The 19,376-nt window shown below is 40.0% G+C and overlaps 2 protein-coding genes and 1 long non-coding RNA gene across 5 annotated transcripts; 1 reads left to right on the top strand and 2 right to left on the bottom strand.

Moving 5' to 3' along the window:
* Window positions 1-10,298: 10,298 nt before the first annotated feature.
* Window positions 10,299-14,805, bottom strand: LOC135619166 (uncharacterized). The gene is made up of 6 exons (XM_065120894.1): window positions 13,632-14,805; window positions 12,219-12,274; window positions 11,914-12,147; window positions 11,404-11,692; window positions 11,120-11,316; window positions 10,299-10,746 (listed from the first exon to the last, which is right to left on the bottom strand). The coding sequence occupies exons 1-6, from the start codon at window positions 14,637-14,639 to the stop codon at window positions 10,593-10,595; spliced, it is 1,938 nt and encodes a 645-aa protein (XP_064976966.1). The 5' UTR covers window positions 14,640-14,805; the 3' UTR covers window positions 10,299-10,592.
* A 699-nt stretch (window positions 14,806-15,504) lies between these two features.
* Window positions 15,505-17,690, bottom strand: LOC103994471 (uncharacterized). Of its 3 annotated transcripts, none has more exons than XM_009414812.3 (4): window positions 17,261-17,690; window positions 16,983-17,157; window positions 16,334-16,847; window positions 15,505-15,991 (listed from the first exon to the last, which is right to left on the bottom strand). In XM_009414812.3, the coding sequence occupies exons 3-4, from the start codon at window positions 16,817-16,819 to the stop codon at window positions 15,569-15,571; spliced, it is 909 nt and encodes a 302-aa protein (XP_009413087.2). In that variant the 5' UTR covers window positions 16,820-16,847; window positions 16,983-17,157; window positions 17,261-17,690; the 3' UTR covers window positions 15,505-15,568. The 3 variants fall into 3 exon arrangements, with proteins under 3 accessions (XP_009413087.2, XP_018686306.2, XP_009413088.2); XM_018830761.2 differs by having other exon boundaries at window positions 17,472-17,690; XM_009414813.3 differs by having other exon boundaries at window positions 16,334-16,851; window positions 16,983-17,690.
* A 130-nt stretch (window positions 17,691-17,820) lies between these two features.
* On the top strand, window positions 17,821-19,373 carry LOC108953661 (uncharacterized). The gene is made up of 2 exons (XR_010489327.1): window positions 17,821-17,946; window positions 18,088-19,373. It is a non-coding gene; the product is annotated as an uncharacterized LOC108953661 (long non-coding RNA).
* The last annotated feature ends 3 nt before the right edge of the window (window positions 19,374-19,376 follow it).

The following is a 19,376-nucleotide window of genomic DNA, read 5'->3' as shown; positions in this document are numbered from 1 at the left end:
CCTGCGGCACCTCGGTGGTGGCGGAGTAGCTGCACAGCGACGACAGAATCCTGACTCCTTTATCGTCCGCCAGCGACGAGACCCGGAGGGACCACTTCGAAGCGGTCGGGATGCCGGCGGCACGGCCCACGAGCTCAGCCCTTCCGTCTGCGCTCGCGCACAGTTGGCTCAGCACCCCCAGGTTGAGCTCCGTCGTCGTCTTTCTCCGGCGTCGTCAGCTCAAGCTCCACGATCTCCTTCACTCCACCGGCCTCTACTATCTTGATCCGATTTCTTCCCCATCCGCGTGCATGTAGCAGGACCTGCAGCGCGGCTTTGATTGCTTGTTGAGAGATCCGATCGCGGACAAGCGATAACACAGCTCGGAAGAAATCGGGCTTCGGTTGCTCTAATACTCGAGAATCAGCTGCCTCGATCACGGACTTCCAGACCAGAGTTGCCGTCGATCTCATGTCGCGGTTGTCCCCCGCACCATGCAGCAACATCCATGTCATCGAGTCGATGATGCGGCGATCGCCGTCGACAATGGGTTTCAAGTCATCATGAGGTACTCGGAGGGAGCGGAGGACACCGAGCGCCACGTCGATCCGATCCATCTGTTTCCGCAAGCATCGATCACGCCCGCATATTGCAACAATAATCTAATTCGAAAACATTTTCTAATATTTTAATATCATTAATGTTGATTTTTATTAAGAATATAGATTAATAGATCATGTCTGAATTAATAACCGACATAAAATTATATCGAGATCTTATCAATTCGACATTTTATATAGATAATTAGTAAATTATTGAGACATTCAACTAAAGAATTGGTAGGATAGACCGGGAGATTTTAATCCTGAATCTGACAATCTTGTATATACCATGAAGGGCACCAAGTTAGTCAATCTAAGTGTGATCCCAAAAAATGTCACATAACCTTTCACTCCTCAGCTTTTATAGTTTTACTTCAACATTAGAGAATTTGGAAGAAAAGAAAGAACACCAATAGCTCAATCAAGCAATAGTTCTAAGTGTTCTTAAAGTTCGAACATAAGATTTGATAAGGCAATCATATCTTATGACTTTGTTAAGAACGAAGATGAGCCTTATGTGTACAGGAAGATAAGTGGGAGCGCTATAACCTTTTTTGTGTTATATGTGGATGACATCCTAATAATTTGGAATGATGTAGGAATGCTATCCACAGTAAAAGTTTGGTTATCTAGACATTTTTCCATGAAGGACTTAGGGGAAGCATCCTATAACTTGGGATTCAGATCTATAGAGATAGATTCATGAGGATGCTTGGCTTGTCCCAATCCAGGTACATAAAAACCATTGTCAAAAGGTTTAGCATGAAATATTCCAAGAGATGTCTCATACCGATGAGACATTGGATATCGCTTTTTAGGAGTATGTCCCTAAAGACTCCTGAAGAAAGAGCAAACATGGATAGAATACCCTATGCCTCAACGATAGGGTATATCATGTATGTTATGCTATGTACCAGGCCTGATATAGCGCATGCTCTGAGTGTCACGAGTAGGTATCAGACGGATCCAGGCTTGGAATAATGGAAAGCGGTAAAGTGTATCCTTAAGTACTTGAGAAGAACTAAGAATCTTTTACTAGTATATGGATGTAGTAGCCTTAGGATTAAAGGCTACACTGACTCAAGTTTTCAATCTGATGTCGATGATAGCAAGTCAAATTCGGGGTATGTGTGCACCTTGAATGGAGGAGCAGTGTGCTGGAAAAGTTCCAAGCAAGATATTATTGCTGATTCGACCATAGAGGCGGAGTATGGGTTTAACAGCACCATGCCCGGTATATAGTCTCTGGGATATTAGATGGATGATGGACTATAGGTATATGGTAATTGAGGAAAGATAGGTCCAATAGATTGGATTCCCTTGTATCGTTTGGGGACTACGGCGTAGTGGCCTAGTACGTCCGTAGTCGATGAGTCGAGTGAATTATTATGGAGATAATAATTCACTGAGCCAAAAGGAGTTCTGATAGGTATGACTCATGACTAGCTTGATATTGGGTCTAGAGGGTCACACACATATGGTAGGCGTTGCGGTGAGTAGAGGTTCGGATATGAGATATCCGCCGAAGCCCCTATCTTATTGGATATCCAATAAGCCCCTGAATTATTAGATCCCATGAACGAGATCAAATAAAAGCCCATGAGAGATTATTGGATAGAGATCCACTAATCTAATAGGCTTGGGTAGTTGGATGAAGATCCAATACCCAATAGAGGAGGATCCATTAGGGTTAAGTTAACAGGATATCTCTATAAATATGAGGGATTCAGTGGTTCATAGGCTAGAGCCTTTGTTTGCCTCTCATATTCTCCTCTCCCTCTCTACCTCAAAGCAGGCCTGGAGTTTGGAGGAGAGTCGTCACAACCCTATTATGTGGATCATCGCTAGTAAGGATGACGCTTGACCTCCTTCACCATCTCCTAGAGATCTACAAGGATTTAGGGATATACGATCTCCTTAGGTAACACAATCTGTTCTATACGCAATTTTAAGTTTCGTGGATTTTTGTGCACTAATCTTCGTACGACGACGAATATCTCTTTGGAAATAGGGGATTTTGTTTTTGTTCTTTCGCTGCGCATGTGATGTCGCCCCCCCAAAAGATTTTCCAATAACTACATCCATCATATGGATGAGTATACAGCACATCAGTCTGTCCGATTTTCTCGATGTCCCTCTCGAGTAACCTATAACCGAGATTATTTAGAATCTGTGTTTAAAAGTGAATCAGTCCTTATTGTGATTTCATCACGATCTGATTCATATTGCACAAATCCATGGATATCACAATATATTCAAACAATATGTAATATAAAGTGATAAAATGTCAAATAATAATAATAAGCAAAAAGACTACGTGTTAAGTAACATGTGCCAGTACTCACGTGATTGACTTGTAGAGCACTTATGACTAGCAATACCATCATCGAATCTTCTGAAAAAAATACGAAATGTACTTTTTTACCTTATAAGCGGTTCTACTACCTATAGAATTGACATTGGGTGATACCACTACTTGACATAATCTAGAGACTATGTCCGGGCGGTATCATTACCTGACATTGGTGATACCACTGTCGGGTCTTCCGAAAGAAGTACCTTTCATACTTTTCTAGCTTACAAGTGGTTCCACCGCCTATTTTGATAGTGCCACCACCTAACCCATCTATGAGTCACTGAATGAGCCTCCTAATTAGCCCAACTCATTCCCAAATTAGACCCAATGGGCCCTTAAATGATTTGACATGATTACACCCAAAATCAACTTAATTACGACCTAACCTACTTCGATCAAGACACGACCGATTACAAACATGAATTGTATCTTGTCTGATATGTCATTGGTTCATCCAACGCTTCGTTCGAACCCTCGGCGTATTGTTAGTACAATGTCCGATCCTTCTGGCCCAATACCCAAACTCATGGTATGATGTCCTTCTACTGGCACGTCGACCAGTCCTCCAACCCGATATCCAATCTCCTGTCATGATGCTCTCTGACCCAACGTCTGATTCTCTTACTTCAATCAATTTGTCTTTCCATGATCGGAGTTAGTCCTACGTCACTCAAATGTTGATTAGATCATAACTTCATCAATTGATTTCATCATCAAAATTCGAGACAATAATCTCCCCCTTTTTGATGATGACAACCAATTAATGATGGAGTTTAACTAAACTCCCCCTATCTATATGCCATATTGAAAGAAACGTTGAATTCAAATCGAAATGATTTCAATCATAAATCATAGTGATAATATGCAACACAATATATCAACATAATTATTACTTGTATCATAAGTTGAAGTATTGCATGCATAACTCCAAATCATCATGCATATTTTTAAAATATAAAATCATTATTAGTTTGGGCATAACATACATAATACCAAAACATTAATATTTTTAAATCATCATTACTTCTCCCTCTTTGTCATCAACGAAAAAGAAGCTAGCAATTTTTTGAGATATGCAAGTTAGCAATTTTTGTGCAAGCTAGTAATTCTTATTTCTCTTTATAGATGTGCAAGCTAGCAAGTTTTGCTTCCCCTTTGAGATATGAAAGTTAACACTTTTTGCTTCACTTGAGATAACCTAGCAATTCTTGCTTCTCTCTTGAGATATACAAGTTCAGTCATTTTTGCTTCTTCTTGAAGTGTGTAAGCTAGCAATTTTTTCTCCCCCTTTGTTATTGTTAGAAAGAAGGGAATAATATAATGTTACAATTATTTTCCCTTTACATCAATTTTTAAATCATGACAAATATTAATAATCAAGATAATTTTATATTAAGACTGATCAATTTGATGATCGGGTATAGATATCATAAATACAAAGGAGTCATATGAAGTAAACAAATCTTAAGTTGTGAATATTGAGAGATCAAGACTTATTTTGATAAGTCTTCTCTTTAGTAAAATGGAAGAATCATATGAGAACAAATAATAGAAGATCTTGATTCATAAAAAAAATATCAAATTATAATGATGAGAAATCAAAAGAAAAATTATGATTCATTTGGATAATTCTCCTCTTTAGTAAATAATAAAAAGAAACATGGGAGATCAAATAGTAAAAGATCTTGATTCATGCATAAAAAATCCCAAGTCATCAAGATCATGATTTGGATAAAACTCATTCAAATTCAAATCATCAAAATCACTTTCATAGTTTAAGATATTCATAAAAAATAACATAAATAGATTCATTAATCTCTTATTGAAAACTCGATAGGATAGAGAAATTTTCAAGAAAAATGCATTCTCTTTTTAGTTTCAATTTATGTGATTAATTTCATATAAGTATACCATAGTCTTTTATACCAAATCCATGCATTATCATTTAAAATCGAAGAACAAGTTTCATCGTGACAAAGATCAAAAGTATAACACATTAAAAAAATATCTTTAATCAAATGATTTGATTTGTTACAAATAATTCCTACGCCAATGATTTTTTCTTTATTATTATTATTTCAACTAGTGAGCTTTATGAAGTGTGTAGGATCTCGAGTCATATACCTTGAGCATCTATCAAGATTTTATCTTTTGCTCCTAGCTTTCGATTATAGATATGTCTACAAGAAAGGTGAGTTTGCTCTAGGTATTTAACTTTGGGTTTTTTATGATTATATCTATCTATTTTGTCGATTAGCATTAAGTCATTTATGATTTCTTTAGGAACCTAAACTAATTTATGTGAGTCATACTTTTTAAATAAATATTTATAAGTAAAATGACATGTTTACCACAAAAATTACACTTAACCTTAGGGGCGACATGCAATGTGGATCCTTTAACAAAAGTAGTTATCTTTTGTTGAGTATTACTCACAAAGTTCATTTGTTCTTTTCTATGTATATGACCTCTATTAGTAAGGATCATATTTAATAATTTACTATCAATATTAAATTTTTCTAAAGTTTATTATAATAACATATTTTCTTTTTTGTATGAATTGAACTCTTCATATTTAGTTTAAGGTATTAACATGCAATTATTATGCTCATTTTTAATTTTTTAAATTTACTAGAGAGAGAATCATGATCCATTTTTAGCAATTTATATTTTTTACCAACTAATTTAAATTCATCATACAAATCATTGTATGCATCAAGTAATTCATTGTAAGGTAAATACATTTCAGGTGAGTTACATACCTCGTCGTCGAAAGCCACCAAAGCATAGTTCGCTACCTCACCTTCATTGGTTTGCTCTTCGTCTTTCGATGCACTTGATCGTCCCAAGTCGTCTTGAGTGTTTTTTTCTTCTTTTGATGTGCGAGCATCTTCTTCTTTAGTTGTGGACATTCGCTTTTGAAGTGCCTCGGCCTTTTACATTCATAGCAAGTTATTGTATCGTTTTTAAGTTTATTTTTGTACTTAGTTTCTTTATTTATGAATTTTTTAAATTTTCTTGTGAGAAGTTCAAAGTCATCATCATCACTTTGAGCTTTTGTTGGAGTAGTCTTCTTTTGTTCTAAGTGTTATATCCTTCGTGTTCTTTGGAAGGTTGTTCTTATGTTCATCATGTATCATACAAGTCATTTCATAGGTCATTAATGACCCTATGAGCAATTCAAATCATTTGCTTCTTGAATAGTAGTTATTTTTTTATCCCAATTTTTAGGAAGAGATTATAAAATTTTATTAACAAGTTCAAGATTAGTTAAACTTTTACTAAGTGTTTTCAAACTATTGACAACATCCATAAAACATGTGTACATGTCACTAATGGTTTTACTTGGTTTCATTTGAAACAATTCAAAACTATGGATCAAAAGATTGATCTTAGATTCTTTAACTCTATTTGTACCTTCATGAGTAATTTCAAGTATATGCCAAATATCATGTGCAGTTTCACATATTGAAATATGATTAAACTCAATTTTGTTCAAAGCATAAAATAAAGCATTCATAGCTTTAGCATTTAATAAAAATATTTTTTTTTCTTAAAATCATTTTATTCATTCATAGGTTTAGAGAGTATTTAAAAACTAAGTTCGTTCACATTCCATAAATTAAAATATACAGAAAGCAAAAAAACTCTCATTCGTGTTTTTCAATATGTATAGTTTGTCTCATTGAACATAGAAGGACGAGTAATTGAGTAACCCTCTAGATTGTCAGCAAAAGCTATTTAATCTCTCTCTGGTGTTAAACCAATTGAGAAAAACTTGACTTTGATACCAATAATTAGGACAAAAAATGACACTAAGAGGGGGGGTGAATTAGTGCTTTCGTAAAATTACGTCGATTTGAAAACTTCATTCGATCAAACCCGTATCAAAAATACGTTTAACTTAAAATATAAGTGAGAGTAGTAGACAATTGAATCAATAAGTAATGACAATGAAAATCAAAACAAAAATGCACACCGAATTTATAGTGGTTCGATCGTCGTGACCTACGTTCACTCCCGATTCCTCTTTCGTCGAGGCCACCGATGTTCACTAACGATCTTTTTTCATTATGTGAAGATCAAATACTTTTTTTACAACTCTTTCTCCTTTTCATAGGCTCAAAAGAGAATCCTTACACCTCTCTCTTTTATATTAAGTGCTCACTCCTCCCTTAGAAAGACCTCTAAATAGGAGGAAGAGACTCTGCACTTTAATAGAGATTACAACTCTTTTTTCAGAAGGATTCTTTTCCTCTTTCGACTCTTTTTTTTTCTTACCCAAGTAGGAATTAGTGGGATATTTATAGATCTCAAATGACTTCAAAAAATGAAACCAAAATTTAAATCTCTGGGATTTCGGGCTACTAGCGGTACCAATGCCTAAGACTGATGGTACTATTGCCAGATCTTCTAGAAGAAGTACATTTCATGCTTTTCCAATTTACAGGCAATTCCACCACCTATTCTGGTGGTACCACTGCCTGACACATATATGGGTCACTAAATGAGCCTCCCAATAAGCCTAACTCAACCCTAGATCAGGCCTAATGAGCCCTAATTAAATTGTGATGGTTACACTCAAAATCAACTCAATTATGATCTAACCTACTTTGATTAAGACATAACAAATTAAAAACATGAATATTATGTTGTCTGGTATATCATTGGTTCATCTGGTGCTTTGTCCGAACCTTCGATTCATCATCCTCTCCTTCAATGTATTACCCGATCATCAGCATATTGACCTTCTACATCTGATTTTCTTGGCGCAATGTCCGATCCTTCTGCCCCGATACCTAAACTCATGACACGATGTTCTCCTGTTGGCATGTCGACCAGTCCTCTAGCTTGAAGTCTAATCTTCTGATATGATGCTCTTCGACCCAACGTCTGATTTTCCTTCTTCAATCGATTTATCTTTCCATGATTGAAGTTAGTCTTGCATCACTCAAACGAGATCATAACATAATCAATTGATTTCATCATCAAAATCTGAGATTCACCAGAAAGGCTCCAAAAGATGTTAATCGTAAATAAGAAGATTGTTAATGAAGAAAACCTAATATAAATTCACATTCAAATATATAAGAACTAAAATAGTCTTTTTTTTTTTTAACATTAATATAAATTTTTTTTTTGGAGTAAAGAGACTATTCCAATTATAATATTCGTAGAGAAAGAACAACAATAAATGGAAAGAGGAAACATCCTGGATCCAGGATTGAAGTATTAGTATATTTGATAGATAATTTAAATGTAATAATTTATCCTTAAAAAAGGAAATATTGATTGAATAGATTGTAAATTATGAGAGTTTGGTATTTTTTTTTCTTCAACGGAAGATACTAATTGCAGCAAGAATGGAAAAAAAAAAAGGGAAAAAAATAATTGTTATGCCCAAAGAATCAATTTTGGTAAGAATCATTAACTAAATAAATCAAATAATTTTATTGATACATTCGAATAATTAAACGTTTCACAAAACACTGAAGTAAATTTATTGTCATAACCCAAAAAATTCATTGGTTCATAAAAAATTAAACTATTTAAATCATGATCACAAGCAAATACGTAAATATATTCCTAAAAAAACAGTCGATATAGAAAGTATTGTTGCCGAATCTATCTTTTTCTAAATATTCTTGTAATTCTATCTTTTTCTAAATATCCTTGTAATTCTTCCATTTACATTTTCGCTTAGAAGTAGTAGGGGTAGGAGGCATTTCTTGGGTTATTAAATAATACATACTGTAAAATGGTCAAAATAGGATATTTCGTATTCTATTATGTATATAGAATATAATAGTAATAAAAATATATATCCTGAAAAGGAAATAGGGAGTCCAATCAATAAATCTTTTTATTCTTTTTTTTTTATCCAATTGGTTTATCTTTGTTGTTTATCTTCGTTATAATTACAAGAGGATAACAAACCCTTTAATTTTGCAACCCAATCGCTCTTTTAACTTTGGAATTTATACTCTTTATCAGTATACTGTTTCTTCTATACATCCATTTCTAATCTATAATAAAAAATAGTTAGGATTCATTAAAAAAAAAAAAAAAGAATCAATGGTCCACGCACAGGAGAACTCACCCTTTCCCACATTAGTCTATTTTTAACATCTAATTAGATGGGGTAATCGTTCAATTCAAATTAAGAACATAAGCTCGTTGCTTTTTGGTTTTAACAGAATTAGAACCATAGGCTCTATCCATTTATTCACTAGACCCAACTATAAATGTGAATTTGTTTTATCCCCTTCCCTTCCAAAATATTTTTTTTATTTTTGGAACGATCCAGTAAGGATAAACTCAAAGTTCCACTTTTATTTTATAATTTATATTTTTTTAATAAAATAAGAATTTTTTTATTATGATATATAATTTTTTTTTTCCATTCATTACCTTTGAGGATCAATCGTGGTCTTATAGACTCTACTAATAATCTAGACGAATTTATTGCTTCATCCAAATGTGTAAAATATCATAGTCACACTTAAAAGTCTAGTACTCTACCGTTGAGTTAGCAACCCAAATAAAATAAAATAAAATAATAAGATATTAGATACAATCAAAATTTAAAATTAATTAAATTGTACTGCATGACCCCATCAAAATATTGAACTAACAACAAATAAAAGAAAGATTTTATGATCAATTATACAAAATAAATAAATAATATACAAATCATATTTAAAGACACCATATTCCTAAAAGAGATGCTAAAATTGTGACAGACCTATCGTTTTTTTTCATTTTTTATTTTTATTTTTGTTAAGTTAAATTATAAAATACTAAACCCAATAATGCAAACCTATTATTTGAGTAAAAGTTTAGTAAAAACCCAATATGGAGCCTCGATAAAGAGATTTATTTATCTATGATCAATTATATTTGTTCGATACACCATTGTCAATGTGAATTGTTGAGATTTATTTATCTATGATCAATTATATCATTTATCTAGGAGGTTTTTCTCCTTATACGGCTTGAGAAAAAAATTATTTTTATTTCAATATATCTTTCTGTATATAATATCAAATAGTAAACACAAAATTAGATCAAAAAATTATTATATATACTATTTTTGTCTGTTCATATAAAAGACCAAAAAATCTACTTTGCACAGTGTCAATTTTGTAACCATCAATTTAGCAAGGAAAAATCTCTTTACTTGTTATACACAGATGTAGCATATATATAGATAGTAGTAGATTCTTTATCATCTCACATAAGCATCGACTTTGATCCCACCATAAGTTCCTTATCATCTTTTTACGGTATTATTTGGCATAAGAATCCCATAAGTTGGGTCTCAGAACACAGATCCTACAGTAATCCAACAAATAGACGCATGTGTAGAACACCACATTGCATTCTTACAAGCACTACTACAGCTTTCATGAGCATGAGTGACACAGTGCTGGTGGCCTGTACGATCAAACACTCCAACACTACCAGTACGACTATTGGTAATTATGAGTGAGATTCATGGTTCTACATACAACATGTGTATATAACTATAGTCTGCGACCTACACATTTCAATCTCGTGTCTATCTGCCATTTGCTTGGTCTTTTAGAAAACCTTCAAGAAATATTATTAGCACCTTCTCACGTCAGAAAGTGGAGTTGGGGCGTTGAGACTCTTCAGTAGTTTGGAGACCAGTCGAAGTTTTGGTAGGATATGTTGATATGACCTCCGTCGTTCAGAAGATGAGTCAAAAGCCCAGCTTTAGTTGCATCGAGGTAGCTCAATATCCAGTTAAGGATATCTTTTTCTTCTCCAAAATCCGCATCGTACCTGTATCATAAACCTTGAGCGAGTCAATGAAACGTCACCTAATCATTTGAAGTTCATAGTCTCCGAAGCATAAAGGTTGGACTTTAGACAGCAAAAGTGACTCTTTTGGTGGACTAATGTCATGTCACTTCGAGGGTCCATATAATTTGATGGATTTCCCTAAGGAGAATTAAGTTTACCATACACAAGCATTACTAAAATGACAAAACTGGAGAACTATGGGCACCTAATGGTCCATAAAAATGATCAGATTTGTTCTACTTAATCTCAAGGTAGTAGTCATATTATACTGGAAAGAGGCCTTGCTAGTTTATAGCTAACAATAAACTGCAACAATCTTAGCGATATTCTACTAAGATTAAAGAAGACTCACCATTTAATAATCCTGGTGAGATAGACAACTCTCCTCTCAAGATCCACTTCGATCCCGCCACGAAGGAAAAACTCTCTTGCAGCGTGCCTGAGTTCTACTTCAACCCCTTCGGTAGAGAAGAACCACACTGTTGGACTCGAACGGGTTCCATTGCATAGACCAAAATGGATCAAAGGGTTCACCTTTGTGGAAGCCAACTAAAAATATTGCAATAGACTAGATTTTAGCTGGCATCACCAGGAAACAAATATGCATGGAGAGAGGCGGGATTGCCAAGCAAGTACCTCTAATCGCTTGTCACCAGCACTGAAAGGCTTGACCAAGGAGTAAGGCTGCCTTCTGTTGGAACGGAGGATGCCATTCTTTATGGAGGAAAGCGAAAAAGGATAGCCTCCAACTATATACTGGAAGTCGGTGTAGAAAGCCCTCCTGTCGATCACTCCAGGTTGGCCGATTCTGATAATGGCATGAATGACCATTGCATTGTATAAATTCAGGAAGAAGGCCAACTTCTCATCAGCTGACAGGCCAAAAATGTCGACCCGTTGAAGATCTTGGACCAGGTTAACATATCTGCTCAATATTCCAAAAAATAAAGGAAACATGTCATATATATAACTGTAGTTAAATCTTTGATGCTAAACTAAGTTTAGTGTAAGTATAATCTAAGGTAGATCACGCAGGATGAATAGACCACTCAACTCTAATACACTGGTTCATCGCAATATCAGATAACAGAGACCTGATTACACCCTATGTTTGATCTGTAACAGCTAAACCAAGTGTCAACGTACCTACGGAACTCCTCGCTGGCACCGATACGGCCATAGTCCAGATGACGCCTATCATCGGATGCATAGGCTTCAAGTATTGCAGTCATTAGCTTAGTTAGCCTCTGGCCGACAATGGTAGCTGGTTTGGGTTCATTGTCATTTGTTGATCCTCTAAAGTTGAAACATTTTGGAATTACTGGTTCATGCTCAAGAAAATGGTAGAAATGGTTGTTCCCGTCTTCAAAGTCATTCTCCCTGCATTAATTAATTCATCAGTCTACCGCGAAGAGCCAAAGGATCTCAGAGTGATACGGTGTAGGATTTACCGAAATACATGATGTATGAAGTGCTTCCTGGCGAGCTCTTTACCGATTTCCACGGCCTAAAGAAAGTCAAAATGCAGACAAGTTTGGTACACAATGATGATAAGAGTAGATAATAGAACAAAGATCTATAAACAGACATAATGTTCTCATGTTGACTGTAGCATACAAATGCTCCAAAGAACATCTAAAAAGAGGATCTCCATATCAAAAAACTAAACACCAGCGTAGATTATATTTCTTGAAAAAGAACATTAGTAATGTATCAAATAGATCAAGTGGTGATACTATAAAATTATAAAATTATTTCTATAAAATTAGATCAAGTGGGACATCTATCAAATCAAGCTATGAAATTAGTTCGTGTTTCTTTAATCCACTGACCAATTCTGGTTAAAAAACATGAATACCATTCTTTTTTCAGCGTCACAAGAATAAGGAGATTTAGCTGTCTCCAAAAATTAAAAGTCAAACCCAGGATTAGAAAAAGCAATAATTGGTCGATAAATCATTCTTCTGGACTGCCATATTAACTTAGCAGGAAATTACGTTAGTTCTACGTATGAGGGCAGAAATCAAATGAGATAAAAAAGATAAGATGACTCTAATGCATGCATCATGCATGGGCATTTGCATTAAGATGAGGACGAAACGTCATTTGTGCTGTAAGGCAAGATTGATTTAGTCAAAAGCTACTCAAGATGGATGACGCACAATCCGAGCAAAAGATGATATTTTCCTCTCTTTTTTTCTTCCCAACGGATGGACTTCAAATCTTAACAACTAGTCCTTCTAATTCTATGGCAAACTCGTGAAAATTACTTCCATCAAATTAATCTTATAATCTCCTTCATCAGTCCTAATTCATCAAAAAAAGAATCTTAAAAGCAGAAGAAACAGACTGAATAACTACATCTACAGCTACTATGGAGCAATCTTTGAATTCGCTCGCAAGATGTTAACACCTCGGAAGGTCAGAAGGACCCAAAAACCGCCCTGCGGACAACAGGACAAGAAACCGGTTAAGCTCGTTCTCGACGACCCCACCCGAACCCACCATGTGAATAGTGCACGAAAAATAAAGACATCTAACGGCCCCAATTTGCCCGTCGATTCAATGCGGTGGAAAAACGTTTTTTTTAAGCACCCAAAGAAAACGTCCACTCGTGCCTCGTAACCGAATCACGCTCCTCTCCCATTTCCGCCCACCCGCGCCTCACGTGTCCGGACACGGTGCCGTCATTCCCGCCGTCCGATGCGTACCGTGGGACCAACCTCCTAACGGACTCCTCCCGTGTGCCCCCCAACCCCAACTCACCCATGTGACCCTCTCGGGACAGTATTCGTCATCTTTGGGCGTTGAATCCTCATCGAATGGACGAGAGAGTGCATCGATCACGGAGGGAGAGGCGTTACCTTCTTGCGGCCGCAGTCGAGGTGGTTGATGATGGCCTCCACCATGTCGCTCCCGGAGAAGCAGTTCCTGACCAGCTTCATCCTGGTGATCCGGTCCTGGATCGGGAGGCGGTGACGCAGAACCCGCGCCATCGCCACCATCACGTCCGGCCGCTCCCCGCGCAACTCTTCCTCGTCGTCGAAACCGTACGCCGGCACCCGCGGCGCCGCATCCGGACACCGCACCCCGGCCATATCCCGCAGCCGCCGTTCGAACTCCCCGCTGTTACGCAGCGAGTTGAGCGCCACCAGCCCCCCAAGCAGCTTCTCGTTGAAGAAGATCGCTGGCAGGGCTGAGCTCCCCGTCCGCTCCACCAGCTCCCGCTGTCGCTCCGGGAACACGTCCACGTTGATCTCCACGTACGGGAGGCCCTGCTCACGAAAGAATGATCGGACGGCGCCGCAGTCGCGGCAGCCGGAGCGCGAGAAGAAGCTGACCCGGCCCTTGATCTCGCCGCCCTCCGGCTCGGCCTCCGCCCGCTCGTTCTCGCCCTTGAGCCGTACGATCACCTTGAGTCCCGAGAGGCGGAACTCGGTTACCGACCCGTTGGGCCCGCAGTCGCCGTCGCCGGATGGGGGCACCTTGAGGGAGGAGATTCGCTTCGCGATGGCGGCGGAGAAAACGCTGCCCCGGTTGTGGAGGTACTTCCCGATCGCGGAGACGTCTACGGCAGCGGTGGTAGAGTTGAGGGAGACGGAGCGTTCGATGGGGCGGCGCTCTTCATCCGGCCCAGTGGACCGCGCCTTGGTGAGACCCGGCGGCGCCTGCGGCTGCGGCAAGTGCGACGGCGGACCTACGAGCCGCTCCTCCTTCCGGTACGCACTACTATCCCCTTCGATCCGATCTTCGCCGGAAGCCTCCTTCGGGTCCTCCACCGCCGGCCCATGATCCCCTGCGGCTGGTTCTGGGGGGCGATCCACGGGATGGGTATGTGGATAGGAGGAGATAGAGGCGTCCTCTTCTCCCATGATTGGGTTCGGAGAGATGGCTTCAGAGAAGAATTAGGTTTGCTTGGCCTCGTTCGTGTCGGTATCGAGGTAGAGCGAGGTCGAGAGGTTTATAGCCGAGAGAGAGGAGGAAGTGGAGGGGGGGGAGATCGGGCAGGGCCCCAAATAGAGAAGGTCAAAGTCCAACTTTTCTAAACCTTTCCGCACATTTCTTACTCGGCCTTCTCATGAATCCTTCAAAGGGTCTGACCACGTGCCGAGCACCTGATATGGACGAATTCGTAGAATGACAACGTTGCAGTCACGTGACAGTTGTGCCTAAGCTCTCCTGTGATTCGAGGACAGGGTGGGCCCAGGGTAGCCGCAACGAAGACGATGGCGTCGAGGCCTCAAGTTGGTTCCCGAAATCCCTTGTCGGTGTCGGGCGAGATTTCGCGGGGCTTTCACTGACGTGGTTGAGGGGCTGAATTTAATTATCAGAGGTGAACGGTGGGGCCAGGATTCGTCGTAGCACAGCGAGCCCAATCTCCGTCGTGTCTAATAGGGAAAGTGCAGCGCCACGTGGCCGTCGATTCCGCCGTGCCGCGAGCCGTGACTTGGGATGCGCCTTCATCAGCCAACCGCGTGGGTCACCCCGTCCGCTGCAACCCTAGTCATATGTCATGCTAAAAGACACGGCTATCATGGCTTCAGCGTGCACTCTGCCCTTCTTCTTCTTCTTCTTTAGCACGCAGATCTGTGGAGCTGAACAATGAGCAAGCATGCCGCCCTCGACTACACCAGTATTATTTAATGATAGGTTATATTGAACGGTATCGACACGTCACTTGATATCTTAGCATTAAATGTTCAGACCTTGTCAAAGAGCATAACACAAAGGACCAGATGAAAGAAAGGTTGGTTGACGTGATCAATGTATTGACAAGGTACCATGAATGAAAGAAGTTCACCTAGTCAAGAAACATGGCCACCTTATCCTTCAAGCTGCTCTTCCTTTTAGTCAGCAGCACCTCTTCTTTCCAGATTGCCTTGGTCGTGGTGGATGGCTCACTAGGTTTATGGGTCAAGTTCATAGTTTCTGTAGCCACTGTTCTGTTCTCATGCTCTTCGGATGTAGGTTTCTTGAGGAGAGGACCCAGAAGGAGATCCAACATATCTTGAGCAGCATCTCCTGTTCGCGGAGTAGCTTCGGGAAAATTGGGGCCTGAAGTCTTTGTGCATCTTGATAATGCTAGGCTGGGGCAGGCAGTTTGGCCAGGACCTGCTCCTCCGATGACCACAGAGGAATCTGAAGAGCATGGAGGATCCATTTCTGATCTGGGTTCCTTTGCAGTCGATCTTCCGTGTTGCTTCTGCCGGTCAGCATTTACATACTGCAATAAGATGATAGAGAAGTAATGAGCACACAAATGTTATACGATTCCAGCTAAGAACATGACAACAACAAAAAAATAGAGAATAGTTTTGAAGTATAACAAAAAAAATATGGTAGAATTCAGAAAGCAAGAGAGCCAGATGATACTAATACCACGCATGGTTTGTGCAGTGTGCAAGACAACAATAATACTGAAGACATAGCTGGTAACTCGGGATGTCGACATAGCTACTAAAAGGATTCAATGCGGCAAACGGCATTCCGCAGCTCACAAACAGATACAAACTATACAATGATGCATCAGTGCTTACAGGAAATAACTAAACATTATGACAATTACCTCTTCCGCAATCCGCACCAGGTCTTCAACCGTGAGCTCGATTTCGCTCTCGCTACTCGCTGGAGAGCAAGGAACCACACTGGTTTTGGACCTTTTTTTAGACTTCCTGCTTTCGATCTTTACGGAATTAGCCGCATTATCGACTGTTGTTTCGCCTTGCTCAGTTTCTTCTTCTGTTGTAGTTTTTGTCTCGCCTATTCCGTTGCTACTCAAGGAACTGTCCTGGCCGACATTTCTTCTACTTGCTTTTCTCTTTCTTTGTCTAGCAATGGTCCTTCGAGTCGCTTCAAACTCATCCAAATGGTCGACAGGCTGAGCTGGCTTTCTTTTCTGCGTTCTGGCGGTGGACCTTGGCTCGGAACCAGCATCTTGCAATCCATCTCCTGCCCCATAATTCCTTTTCTCACCGGAGTAGCTTGCCCTCGCCATCCAAATGGGCAAACGTCTTCTCTTTCCGGCATCAGTGTCATCGACTACTTCAGTCATCTGCTTTCTTCCAAGTCAAATATCAACACTGCCTAAGACCAACAAGGTAGAGAAAAGGCAGTTAAATTCGCATGCTGGATCGAATCTAAGCAATCGTTTATCCAAATTGGAAGTGTAAGACATCAATTAGCGAGATAGTACAGAACACGTTTATTCAACTTACATCAGGAGATGATCATTTACTGAGATTTTATTGCTCGACCAACTTCAACCAGAGATCTCATGGTCAGATCCTTTTTCTGGAGCCATAGACTGGCTGGCACAAAAGAAGCTATGACTCATGAGTACCCTTCCCTTTGACGGTCTCCTTGCTTCTGAGAGTACTACCTTCATTCACTCTGCCATGATTGATACCAAGTTGGCAGCGCAATCACCGAAGAGCTCGAAAGCACAGATCCAAGAAAATAACATCGAAAGATCAAACAAGAAAAGCTATTTTACTTCGTCGAGATGGGTCTCGAAAGTAGCACAGTTACCACATGAAATCGCAGAGGACGACCCTAGGAATCGGGTGTCATCCGAAGCCGTAGAGGGAGGTCCAAAGGAACCCAGAACGATAAACCCTAACCCTGATTCCAGATTCCAAGAGCGGCGAAAAGGAAGAAAAATCACGAAATCTCAAGGAAGGTGGAAACGTTTGTCCTAAATTTACCTGCAAATCAGTTCGCTTCTCAAGAATCAAGCCGCACGAAACAGACGACGAATCGAAAGCCGAAGGGGGGAAAAAGCAAGCGAAAGGTTGTAGTCCTATTGCGGGGGCAGAGATCGAGCCCATTTTTATTGGGCTCGAGCCCATCTTGCATCGGGCTGGGAACCGGATCGAGCGTCGTGTCCTCTTCCTCTTCCAATGCAATCGCCAGCGTCCTCTGCAGCAGCTACTAAATGGAATCCCCAGCGCACTGGTTCACCGTGGCATCAAGATGACGAGACACGTTGTTCCTTACGCTGTTCATCCAAAGAAAAAGGTCTTTTGTTGCTTTGCAGAGCAGAGGCTTGGAGCGGCCAAATCATAGATCGTGCGTCACTATACGCACAGCTTCATACGATCACCAGGAGTTGGGTAGCCCCGACATCAGATATAGAGTGAGAGACACATGTACGCTGGCTACAAGAACACGACAAGCCAGGTAGGGCCAACATCTTCCTCTCCTCGTGCTCTGATCCATGTTTCCATGATTGGTTTCAGGTCAGGATTTCTACTGCAAATCTGACTCTTTCTTGCGTTATTGTCTGTGCTTGTGATGCTGAAATCTATTCCTCCATTAAAGGGGCAACCTTGTCCTGTTCCGCAAAAAGCATAGCCACCTCTTAGTATTCCCATCTCGTTCTTCCTTCTCTTAACCTCAAACCCCAACCCACTCCTCAATGTGCAGCTCTTGTGTTACCACTTTCTAGTTTGATCGTGCCCAGCAAACAACTCAATTCTTCTCTTCATCGTCTCTGCGACAGTAGGTGACATCCTCCTTGCTATGAACATACTACAAGAGTCTGTGTGTGTGCAGCATTTGGTACGATGAGTGGTCCGTTGCCACGGTGATGCAGTAAGTGACCGCTCGCATTGTGCCTTCATCCTGCGGTGTGCATGAGCAGGCAAGGAGGAAGAGCAGTCGATGGAAGGCATGCAAAGGAAGGGATGTGTGCACAGGATCAGGAAGTGCGCGGTCGATCTGCTGTCGATGGAGGACGATCTGATCGATGCCGAGGAGAAGGATGGGTGGGAGCTGACGGGCAGCGAGCTTCGCCTCAAGTCCACATTCTTGTACTGTGATCTCCACCAGGTGATCGCCAGTGCCGGAGAAGAGCGCAAGAAGGCTCTCACCCTCCTCGCCAACAAGCTCTTCTACCGCCTGGAACAGGAAACTCCTCTTCACCTTTTCTCTCTGTGACAACCTCTGCTACTTTGTTGTTAGTGTCTGGAGGAAGAAGACGAAAGTGGTCGGTGTGTGTGTACAGGTTTCTCATCTGATCTCTTTTCCTGTTTCTGCAAATGGCAGCTGGATGAAGCTCTCAAGAGCAGAAGCACCTCTTGGACACACGTCTGCTACCGCGACGCAACCCATGTGTTGCAGGAACTGATGGCAGCTCTCATGCCCCTTCCTTTGAACGAGCATCAAGTATTCTTGAGTTCCTTCTTAAAAGGAAGTGAAGCTGCTCTCCATCATTCACATGGTCACTGTGAAGAAGAGGTAGATATCCGGCAGTTGTTCAGAAGAAAACGGGGAACAATTACTCAAGCAGACTTGGATGATATCCAACATAGTGCAGAACAGGCTGCTGCAAATAAGAGATGTTACAGATCCAACTTGAAGGAGACGAGCTCAGGCTGCAAGAAGGATCTCTTCCCTACACTGAAACACATGGAAGACACACATGAATCAAAATTAGAACTTGATGGCAATAAGTTAGAATAATGTTGTTGCAATGTAACAGCAAGAATAATGTTGTTGGAACTCTGACGAGAATTGTGCTAGGATCAATAAACAGGGAGCTTCAAGATCCTCAAGAAAAAGTGGAACAGGAAGATAAGTAAAAGAATCATATTACTTGCATGACACCC

Source organism: Musa acuminata, chromosome BXJ2-8 (assembly GCF_036884655.1).
Source record: "Musa acuminata AAA Group cultivar baxijiao chromosome BXJ2-8, Cavendish_Baxijiao_AAA, whole genome shotgun sequence".
NCBI classification, from domain to species: Eukaryota; Viridiplantae; Streptophyta; class Magnoliopsida; order Zingiberales; family Musaceae; genus Musa; species Musa acuminata.
This window is presented reverse-complemented; position numbering and strand designations above follow the sequence as displayed.